General features: G+C 41.1%; 1 protein-coding gene across 1 annotated transcript in view; it reads right to left on the bottom strand.

The window, feature by feature from the left end:
- LOC126536570 (sialin-like) overlaps positions 1–12,294 on the bottom strand; it is a 44,943-nt gene that overhangs the window by 17,001 nt on the left and 15,648 nt on the right. The window contains exons 7-9 of the mRNA XM_050183587.3: positions 9,909–10,041; positions 9,057–9,212; positions 3,337–3,422 (exon numbers count right to left, since the gene is read on the bottom strand). Of these exons, the coding sequence (XP_050039544.1) occupies positions 3,337–3,422; positions 9,057–9,212; positions 9,909–10,041 (375 nt within the window). The remainder of the gene's footprint in view (positions 1–3,336; positions 3,423–9,056; positions 9,213–9,908; positions 10,042–12,294) is intronic.

The raw sequence follows: 12,294 nt of genomic DNA, 5'->3' as shown, positions 1-12,294 counted from the left end.
TGAACACACGCCAATTTCCCATCGAAAACGCTTATTTTCGGTCGGCCCTATAAGGATTTTCAAGCAATAACCCTAGCTCACAATGTCTGATTACAGTATTTACCCGATTCAGCAGGCGGATTTTTTTAAAAAGACAATTGGGCCGAAAATTTCCTCCGTGGTGCAGCCGGACCCAATGCTAAAACCGCCTTCACGGCGTTCATGTGTTTTACCGCATCACACAAATGTATTGCGGCAAAACTGACTAAACGTGCGGCGAAGCTGACTTAAAAAACTATCTGCCATTGGGCAACACATATTTGATGGGGGAAAGAAAGACGATTACGAACAAATTGCACACACCATAGGGCGGTAGGGGGCGGTGTTCCTAAAGTCTATCGTGAAGGCCCGTAGACTGCAGGAATCTTTGTAGTGCAAATAAAACCTTCTGCGCAGAGGTTTTTTGGATGCACGGGCGTAGAGGTTTTAGTTATGATAGTGGACGATTGTCCAACTGGTCCAGCACTCTGCACATCACTTGTCCCTCGGCACTATAGTGCGGGCAGACAGAGATTACATATGCAAGCGTCTGATCACAGCTGCATGTGTCGCGCATGGTGCTGTTGGCCGTACCAATGAGGAAGGCATAAGAGTTTGTAAATAAGGCACCTAGCCACAGATGATACAGCATAGTCTGTTCATGTTGTGGTGGTGTATCCAGAGACAATGGACATAAACGACACATGGTGAGAACGTTTAAGTACCACAGGGGCAATGTACATTCACGCGACATCAATCACAGCCCACCCACAGCATCTGTTTGCAAAAGCGAAATCTTGGGCAAAACACATTGACCGCTTTCATGTGCCAATCGGGTGGCTTCATTGGCGTGGCCGCGGGGTCAGAGACAAACAAGTGATTGAGATAGAAGAGTACGGCACTTGTAGGTCTGCAGTGAATGTTCAGAATAACTGGGACAACTCATGGAACAACGAAATCATGGATAAAAGTGAATAATTTACCTAATTGAGGACATATCTGAAGCAGGCAGTGAGGGTTTTGAACAACTTGATGGCCATCAGGAAGTACACAGAAAACATTTTTTTTTCATACAAGAGTCAGTTCGTTTCTTTTTTTTTTTTTAGGAAGGGGGGAGGTATGCAGTGCCAAGTGTTTAGCAAGTCAAGAAACCTAGCTATATAATGTGCACCTCAAAAACTTTCAACAACACTTGCAACAATAAAAAATTGCAACAATATATATCTTAATGCTATCTAATGTTATCTCTGGTGCCTTAAATACACCAAATGATTAGATACTGAAATCAAATATACTATCATCGCATATTATAAGCAATTATGGTTGTTCTAATAATACCTAGTAAGTAAACTACTGTCACAGTTCCAAGGTCCTTCATATCAAGATGATAAAGCTATGAAATGTGCATCAGACCAGGATACAAAGTTACAGTCCATAACTTTTTCACAGCACTACCTCTCACTGGCCTTACTTGCTCTATGCACACACAGTAGAACCTCATTCATACATTCTGTAAAAAAAAAGATATTAAAAACATACTAATCGAGAAAACGTACGATCGGAAGTCGCTCAAAAAAAATTAAGAAAACTATAGATAACATCTACGTAAGGCGAAGCATTGTGCGAATCGCTGCGGCATGAGATGCCAAGCTGGCAGAGCTCGAATGGCACTAGATGAGCATTGTCGTTTCTACAGATGTGGCACGCTTTCGCTTGCACTCCTGCAATTTGGCCTGGGTGTGAACATTTGTCGAGCTGGTAGGGCACAAGTGACCAGAGATGCATATTATCATTTTCCTAGTGTTTTGAGACTGCGATGGGAAATAAATACGAAATTGAGCTGGTGGGTTAACACTAGAATACGATGCCTACAATGCCACCAAAATGATCGATGATGTTCTCTTTGTGCCGCATGCAGCAGGGAACAGTGACTCATTTGGGTTATTGCCTATTAAAAGCATGCAGTACGCTTCCAATGGCACAACAGCCCACGTGCTGTGAAACAGATAACAGAAGATGCTTATCGCAGTAAGGTTGGTGGCGATAGCTGTGACTACAGTGTGCGACAACCCGAAGGAGTTTTGCTGCTACTAGAATGAGAAACTCATTGAGCACCAGCATCTTCACGCTAGAAAGGCAGACGAGTATTGTGGGGAAGATGGTGCTGGGGGTGGCTACTTCTCTCAATTGCGTGCGCCTGGTGCCTTTTCTTGTTCATATGGGATTTAGCAGCCAGAAAGCGTATCATATGATCGCAGTTTGGCAATCTATGGCACATTGGTGCCTAAAGACTGTGTTTTCCTGAAATGTATGAACCAGTAAAAATAAGTGTAGCTGTACTGGGAGAGTTCTTTTTCGTGCTGGGGAATCGTACGTAATGGGATTGTATCAATGAGGTTCCACTGCATATAAATCTGTGTTCAGCAGGGTTTCATACAACAACCGTGCCACATAGACAATTCTTGCAAGTCAGCAAGTTATTTCAACAGTATTTGTTCATAAGGATAGCATTTCATAATTATTCAGATTATCAAACGGAAATTAAATGTACCTAAGAAATAAAAACACCTATAGAAGACTACCTTCCTGCTCCTGATCGCATTACAATTGCGATAGGTCAACAAGTTTGTGCTGACTGAGGGTGAACCAGAAAAATAATGCATTCAAGCACAGCAATAGCAAAATGAAACCAAAATCATGCTTTCATAGATAGGTGTTTCTTAAAGAGACAATAAAACATTAAAATAAGGTCAATGCAGATTAATATACAATACTCTTTAAGTATGACAGTCATATTACTGTTTTTTTCCAGTGATAGAAAATTGAAAAGCAAGAAAACAATATAAAAATTCAGGTACAGCTGTTAGCTAAAAGCCAACTACTTCACTCTACAACACTGCTTGCATGTGAGCAGATAGGGTGCCACTCGTAAAGTGCAAATAAGGGCATTCAGTACAGGTGCCAATAGACAGCATTATAACAAGGAGTGATAGTTAACTAACAAACAACTGCTAACAGTTCTGCCATTCCCTGCACATGCCTCCTTTAATCCATCACTGACCTAATGACAGACGGCTCACTGAACTTCTGAGCTAAGTTTCAGTTTTGATGTAGTGTTTCTTGCTTATTTAAAATTATTTCTGAATTTGTGTGCAAATTGAACTATGTTACACATTATCGGAGGTAAAGACAAATCTAAAACAACCAATTTACTGAGATGATAAAAAAAATATTGCCAGAGCACCAGAGTTCCCTATTCTTTGAGTGTCAGGTAATGGCAAAAGGTAAACCATTGATAACATTGAGGAAAGGGCTCACATTGTTGTTTGTCAAGCTCCCAACTGCGAGAGGTGCCAGAAAGCCAGCGAAGTTAGCGAAGGCATTCGTCATTCCCATCAGAGTACCTGCAAGTGGGAATATACATGTGCTTTTGCAGCAAAGCAGTTACTGCGACTAGAAGTGCGGTAAACCATAAACATAATGACAGACATATGAGAGTCATCTACTATGCTGTTACATGAGCCTTCACAATGAGTAGCAGCATAGGAAGCGACCAAACGAGCCAGAGCGAGTGTCAAAACGTGCCAGTGTCCTGCCCCCCCGTGGCTACCTTCTGTGTCATGACATCACAGCACAGTACCCTCCTGGGAAGCAAAACTGATTGTAAAAATGCCATTACAGTAGAGCGTTTATTCGACTCCGGTTAATTCAATTTCTCGGTTAATTCGACCACAACCGAAGGTTCCAGCAGCTGCCTGTACATTTCTTTGGACCAATACTTCCGTTATTTCGATCCTAAAATTCGCATTCGCCAGATAATTCAGGCCTAACCAGTCAGCATGCACACACCTGACATTTATGGTGACTCTCCAATTGCAACCCCTTTACTGGCAGCATCTGTCTAGGCAGAGCTTAGTGAACATGAAGGAGTTGAACACACGACATCTCTTGTCAACAAACACCTATTTTTGGCCTGCCCTATGAATATTTTCAAGCAATAATGGTAGCCCACAAAGTCTGATTATGGTATTTATCCGAATCTAAAGTGCAACCCCCCCTCCCCTCTTAGAGAAGATTGAACCAAAAACAGAGTTCGCGAAGCTCGTATGCTTTAACGCATAACACAGATATGTTGAAGCAAAGCGGACTTGAAAAATCATGCGGCGACGCTGACTTTAGGAAACAGGTCGCCCCTGTGCAACACATATTGGACCCTTGGCCATTTTTCTTGCTAAAAATCGGATGCACCGTCGATTTCTATTTTGTTGAGAAGATTTAATGTTATCATTGCATTAGTTTCCTAGGAGGGCGAATCAGAACGGCCCCTATTTTTTTTAAGCCGAATTATGGCTGTAAATGCGTCGTCAACATATCCATTCCAATCGGTGGTGATACGATCTCGAACGGGTGAGGTGGGTCTTCACCGCAAGAATCGGGAAACGATGATGAAGCCGGGCATCGTGATGATGAAAAAAGGTAGAAAAGAATGTATTCACTTCATTGGTACATGGTTGTGACTCTTATCCAAGTCTCAATGGTTCTGATTAACACAAGGGCCAGGACGACCTCAAATAACCCTTTGCGGTCTTGCGGTCGTCAACGTCTTCTTGGGGAGCCTGTGGAAGTATTAGTCCTTTTGTTTCTGCCGTCGACGAGCTCCTACCGTTCGGATTTTCTTCTCTTCATCCTTTCGTTTGTGTCAGCTCAGGGAATAAAGGGGTGACGCTTTTTCGGGGAAGATGGCAATTATGTCAACATGGGGACGCCTGCTTGAACGTTTCTCACACTTGACAGGTCGATCGTACGGGGGCCAAGGCGGCCTTAATTACCGCTTGCGGTCTTATGGTCATCGATGTCTTCCTGAGGAGCCTGTGGAAGTGTTAGTGCGATGTTATTCTGCCGTCGATGCTTTCCCCCAGGAGTTCTCGACGAGGATCCTTTCATCGATAATTGGCCACTTCGTGACGGTCAGGAGGACAACGTTGCTGTCTTGAAGCGAATTGAATGATGAGGCGTGAACATCAACAGTGACAGCTGCGTGTTGCTGATGGGGTATCCCCCCATCGCCAGATGCGGTAGTCGATGGCTTCTTGGAAAACTTACGTCGATCTTAAGAGGAAGCTTTAGCTCGGGTGCTCCTATCTAAATACATGTAAAAGCAGAATTCGTTTTTCTCGGCAACCACTGCACCAAATTTGACGAAATTTGTTGCAGTTAAAAGAAAAACTTAAAATCTAGTGACTGTTGGTTTCGGATTTTTTATTTAGGTCGTCAATTTTTTATTAAAAATTAGCAAAAATAGAAAATTTTCAAAAAACGAAACGATCAAGTTTAGAACTCTGTAAGTCAGCTACAAAAATGGATAATACAATTACGTGAATTGCATCTAATAGTACATCTAAAGTGGACAAAATTGATAGGTTACACATGAATGTCAAAAAATATAGTAAAATGGAAATATACGTTTTGCAGAACCCTTGTAAACAACGTAACCAATTCACATAAGATGTAAAATGACCTCGTTTGTCCGCTTTCAATGATCTGATGGATCTAGTTTATAGAACCGCGATATCTGCTCTTGATGCAGAGTTATGAATTTGTAAACTTCGTGCTTCTATTTATTTCAAACTTTCGAATTTTTGAAAATCTTTTTAACAAAATTCAGGACCTAAATAGAAATTCCGCGACCAACAGTCCCTAGAATTTCACTTGCCCTCTCAAATGCAACAAATTTCATTAAAATCGGTCCAGAGGTTATCTCAGAAAAACATTTTTGTGTTTTTACATGTATTTGAATAGGCCGCGTCAGAGTTGGGCCCGAGCTAAAGCTTCCTCTTAACAGTGGACCTTTCTTGGACCGGACCAGCCTTATCTGCCGGTAGCTCCACGGCACAGCAATGCTGTTAGTTGTTGAAAATGGCGGTAGTGCTTCACACGTCCACAGCGTATGAGCAACAAAGTGCGACTCATTTTCTATGGAGCAAGGGTCAAACGTCCATCGAAATCCACAGGGAAATGCAGCCCACATATGGGGAAAAGTTTCTTGCTTTGAGAAGTGTGAGGTGGTGTTGTGAGTTCACAAAAGGCCACAAAGAATTGCATGACAATGAGCGTTCAGGGAGGCTGCGTGCGTCGCAAATTCTACCACAGGGGCATTGACAAATGTCTGAAGTGGTGCGGGGACTATGTGGAAAAATAGCGTAAGGTACGTAGAATAGTATGTATACTTGTAGTTACTGTATGTACCTTACTTTGGCTAATAAAAAATAGGGGAAAGAAGACTTTCTGATTCGCCCTCATACTTCGAACACATGGAAAGCGGGTGTGTTTGATTTGGGGGCGTGTTAGAATCGAGCAAATACTGCCATATGAACCAGTGGTGTGTTCCGACGTTTTTTCTACGTCTTGTTTAGTGTGACCAGCCCAATAATTTGTTCGATTTCATCGGTCCCATCAGGGTCGAATTAACGGAAGTTGACTGTAGTATATTGAATTTTTTAGAGTGCTCTGAGCCTTTCTAGTATTTTTCTCTAGGGTTTAGAGGTCTAGGACCTTCATTTAACACAAAAAGAAAAGAAAACTAATAGTCGAAATCATCATGTCAGTATTCCTTTATCAGCAGTCACTATAAAACAAATGCTAGTCAAGCCACATTACTTCTTACATTACCACGCCTATAGAAATCGATCACTTTGATCGACAGCTCTTCTACGTGTTGTTAAACGTTTACCTGTATGTTTAAATTCTTCTAATAGCTACATCATGCATCATCTGAAATAAGACTGAACTGTACCTATTTGTCAAAATTTTTGGCTGATTGGCAAGTCTGGAAAAACAAAACTTTTACTGAAGGTATCATCAAAACTAGCCTCCAGTGCTCCTAGCGCTTCTTGAATAAAAAGAAGCAAAGTTTGTGCTTTGGTAGATTCAGCAACTCAATTTTTAAGTGACAGCAGCGAAGACATATAAGCTTCTCTTGGGTTGTCAATTTTCCGATTTGACACATAAGCTGTTTTGAGGATGTCTCAAACAAAGCTAGGTGCTCATAAGTCCATGTTATTTTGATAACTGCGTTAGACTAATATCAAGTGCAACATTATTTTCCCCACTGGGTTGGTTTTATCTATCAGCGCTTCAACAGTGCTTGTACAAATTATTACGAGCAATCCTTCCTGTCGTGTGGGGTTTTCATTCACATAACAGCACGCAGTGAATTTCAGACCGACCTTTGACCAAAGTTTCACAGGCTACCTGATCTCCTACATTCTGAACACCACCTGTGGAAGTGCACTTATGCATTACTGTACAATATTTAGCAATACTCCACATTACTGTACAACACTGTACAGGAATTGAACAAAGCAAATGGAAGCTCCAGCGCCAGATGAACACACACTAGAGCACCTTGCTTGCACAGAAAAGCTTACTGAATGCAATAATCAAGTATGGTGGAGGTTCCTACATGCTCCCCGACCTGACAGCCATTGCTTTGCTAGTATAAAGGATGCAGTAAAAAAACAAACCAAGTGCCTGCTACACCGAGTAAAGACAAATGCTCCCTGTACAATGGGAACTTACCCCTTTTCACATTTGCAAGGCTACTGCTTTCCCACAAAGCATGAGCTTAACTATGGCTAGTACTGATGCCGCCAAATTTTCATAACTTTTTTGTGTGACCTGACTTACAAGAGTTGGAAACCAGGCATCAGGTGCATAATTTGTGTATTAGATCTTTTCTTTTTTTTCACTCACAGTACTTATACTAAAAAACAGCAGATTATTACTTTCATTCGTGTTTCCTGAGGTGCTTGTTTGAAGTTTCACATAATAATTCTCAAAATTGTTTGAGCAATTATTACTGCTATGCATCGATTCAAAACACCAGTGATCAGGTGATAATATTACATATCGCAGTACACTCTGCAACTGCTATGTCTTAAAATATTCAAACATAAAAGCACTGAAAATGAGCACATTTCTAACGGTAACGAAAGAGTTAAATGGCCGACCTGAGTTGAAACCCAAACACTGTCTGAGCAAAAGCTTTTCACAATGTGGCACATTCCTCATAATATATGTTGAGACAATGAACATAAGGTGAATTGTTAACAAACAAGGAGTATCAAATGAGGCATGTATATGTAGAAGATAAAAACTGAAATGATGCCTGCCACCAACCATTTACTGAACATTGGGACTTCGGCTTGAAGCATCGTTGTAAGATTGGTTATCTGATGTTGCTGCAATATCTAATCAGTTTTCGTGGCTTCTGTCATTAAATAAGTTTGCAAGAGAAGAGGATCAAACATGCAGCAGCATCATTTGAAGCTAAATAGTTTTCTAGTTCTCCACAGGAAAGTGGCTGATTGTCCAACCGGCTGGAAACAATTTCTTCCAGCACATTCAGAAATATTGATCTTGAGCAGCACGGCCAAAAGAGAATCAAGGAGCCCCAGCCAATATTGGATATACTGATGGAACAAGTGTAGTGTGTGGTGCCTTATCACCTAGGCCAAATTTAATTGCTTGATGCATCAAGGGCTGGGTGCCTCCACATCGAGGCTAAGGCTTTTGCTTTATTCGTACACCAGTACTGGCTAATCTTTGCTTGATTCTTGAAGGTGCGGTGTTCAATTAAACTGAGAATCGCATTCTGAGCCCTGTACATTAAATGCTGACTTCACTTCTGAATTCCAGAATACACACCTTGCCAGAACAAAAAAGATAGCCCATTAAACAATATAGTATACTGGGCATAACAATGACCAACCACAGAACCACTGTCACATTCAGCATCGGTTCTGTGGTAAAATAAACCACATATAACAGTAACTCCCACACTATTAACAGTTATAACAATGGAATCCAACTGGCTTGGGCCAGTGTTAACCTCTGCTAAATAAAGTTTGTCGTACCACTGTTCTAACTAACCTGCTGACAGCAATGATCCTTTGTAACAATACAATTTCATTAGCATTTCAATAATGCTACAGCAGGGCTCAATTATGCCACCAAAAAGAAGGCACAACTTCTCATACCTGCAAAGTCCGAGGACATGTCAACATGGGTCACCATGTAGCCTGAGAAACAGAAGCCGTTGAGGCCCATGCCAATGGTCAAAAGAATTACGTTGAGGAATCCGTTACAACCCGCAAAGGTCACAATAAACAGGCAGATGGCTGTTCCAAAGAATGCTGCACATGAAAACAATATAAAAAATATGTGAGAGCAAGGAGAAAGTTGAACATTCTGAACAGTGAGCCGGACACAGCAATACATGAACAAGTTATCTGATCCTGGGACATTGTCAGGCTCCATGTGAATTCTCTTAGCACAGCATATATAGTGGCAAAACCACACAAGTGCCAATCAATCAAAATTGGCCTGCCGCCTGTTCCTACGAACTACTGTAGCATGCGAATTCAGACATGCCAACATTAGAATATAGAAAATACTAGTCGAACCTGAAGAATACTAAAACTTCATTAAATATACTAAATATTGTTTGATTACACAACAAGTTGATTGTTTAGTAAAGATTTGCTGACCTTTCATGCATTTCCATTCTCAGGGTACTTAAGGCACTCTCTGGGGACCAAGTATCTATGTATTTATGTTTCTATTTGCTTTCCCGCCTACCTGGGTCACTGGGTAGTTCGTATTCAAATGGATGGCGCATCACCACTAGTTGGTGCAGTGTGCCCAAAAGGAAGAGCGAGAGAGGAGTACGCACATTCGAGTACGTGCATTAGTTCCATAATAATCTGGCAGGACAGTACAGGGCAATCATTATGCCAAGACAGATGCAGTTATTATAAACCTATTTATCAGGTATGTTTGGGGTCATGCAGGCAGACTGTAGGAATACTTCGAAACTGTGGCCCGCTTACAAACGGAATTGAAGAACTTCCTAATGATGCTGGTCGTGAACAGGTCTTTTCGCCGTATGTGGTCAGCCAGATATCCCGCTCCCCAGCTGGAGAATGTCCCCAAGAGGTACGGCACTGCCGAGAGGTACCCATTCTGAAACAGAACACTGAGCCCTCAGAGTTCTAGCTCCTAAGGGTTAACTTTAGGCACTGAAAAGGCACTCTTGGCAGCTAACGCCACAGTACACTCACCATGCCAGTCATGCTTGAGAGTAGCCCTTTATACGCAAGTTTGTCGGCTTTATCTGGTGGCCACGGAAGCTTCTTACAACAGACCGCCTAATATGACCCAACCCTCCCACATGGTGCAACCAAATCGTGCTTAGCAGTTATGAAGGCCAGATCACAACATCACAACTGATGAGAACAAGAGTCACCGCAGCCGAAATGTGGTGGGGAATGTTGACGATGAAAACACCCAAGAAAAAGGGTAAGCAAAGCATCCCAAGTGGCTCTATGTGAAACTCAACGTGAACGCCTATCATCCAGCACGTATCATCCAACCTGCCGCACATACACATGCACACACTATTCTTCAGTACACAATAGAAGCAAATGCATACAGAAACAGGTGTGAATTTATGACCGGTAGCTCACTGCAAATACATATACCCATGCACATAGACAGGGAATGTGGAGAGTCAGTACAAAGAATACTATCTCATAACCATATTGTTTTGTTCAGATTTGTGTGAAAGCCTTCACAGCTGTCTTTATTTTTTTATTACACATTTTGCTACACCTGGATTAGTTTTTCACACACCAAGAAAAAATGAATTGCTTTGGGGAAGGTGATTAAAAGAGACTACATGAAAGTATGATGAATGACAGCACCCAAAACATGGTAAAGCATAGTGACAGCAGCAAATGAAACAGATATAGTGATAGAGCAACGGTAAAATCATCTTAGTAGAATAAAAAGTTAGTAGTAATGATTCTCTACGTAGGGTCTGAGAGCATAAAGCTAAACAAATACTAATGAATACAGTTAACTTGCGGAATAAATTCAAGTGAAATAACTGTGTGCAGTGTACATGTTTACATTAGTATCTTGACAATCTTTTAACAAAGTAATTATGTTGCATAATACTCTTTCTATAATGTTTTAATAAAGCATTTTAATACAATAGTGAAACTGGAGTGATGCTAAACGCTAAAAAAACAGACTTCACAACTTTGACCAATGAACGATATAAAGTACTTTAAACAACCACAATCTCTAAAAATTGCAGCATTATTAATTAACATAAAAAATTTCTCTAATAGTCTCCTTAATGCTTTTGACTGCAGGAACATAATAGAAGTTTGCAATTCTAATTTTGAAGGAAATTAAAATCAGCACTTGAATAAGCTTGTACTGGTCAGGTAATCTTTACAATGGTGGTTTGAAAAGAATCCATGACCTGCCGTGGTTGCTTAGTGGCTATGGCATTGGGCTGCTAAGCATGAGGTCACAGGATCAAATCCCAGCCATGGCGGCCACATTTCAACGAGGGTGAAATCCAAAAACACCCGCATACTTAGATTTAGGTGCACGTTAAAGAACTCCAGGTGGTTCAAATTTCCAGAGTCCCCCACTACGGCACGCCTCATAATCTGATCATGGTTTTGGCACATAACACCCCATAATTTGAAAAGGATATATGTTTCATGGCTAACATATTTCCTACGGTACTTTACCATAGGAAGAAAGAGCCAGATTGTTTGTCATACGGCCAAAAAAAAAATAGCCATGGTCACCTGATAAGTGTTAGATGCTTCGGGGTGAAAAAAATTCAGTTGAAAGTTTGTAAAAAGAAAAGTCATGGATTTCTAGTTTTGCTTGTGGCCATATGATCCGCTGATGATAAATATAATACTTTACATACAAATTTCGCATGGTTTATTTTATGTTTATCTACAGATGATAATAGGAAGGTTTTGTTAATATTGCCACAAGGGCCTAAGGTCACAGGACCTCTATCACAACACCAATAATCCTGATCCCAGTTGATATCTATCGGCATTCACACAGCAGGGCTTCACAAAACTGGCCAGTACCAGTCTTGCCTTACAGAAAGGAAAGTTCTCTACCAACTAAAACATTCCCAAACTGTGTCTGCAAGAGACATTCTCAAGCTCAATGTCTGTCATTAAGGATTCTACAGCGATTCGCTTGAATGCCTGATCACCTTCTTACGCAAACCAAGAACTAGAAGGAAGAGTCATGAAATCATGGCTACCATTAAATTTCCTGGAGGAACACAGATTATATAGCTAAATAGTTATATAGCTAAAATATCCATATAGCTAAAATTAACTCTAGCTAACTAACTAACTTGCTCAGTCACGCACAGTTCGTTTCAAG

This window comes from Dermacentor andersoni, chromosome 4 (assembly GCF_023375885.2).
Source record: "Dermacentor andersoni chromosome 4, qqDerAnde1_hic_scaffold, whole genome shotgun sequence".
NCBI lineage: Eukaryota > Metazoa > Arthropoda > Arachnida > Ixodida > Ixodidae > Dermacentor > Dermacentor andersoni.
This window is presented reverse-complemented; position numbering and strand designations above follow the sequence as displayed.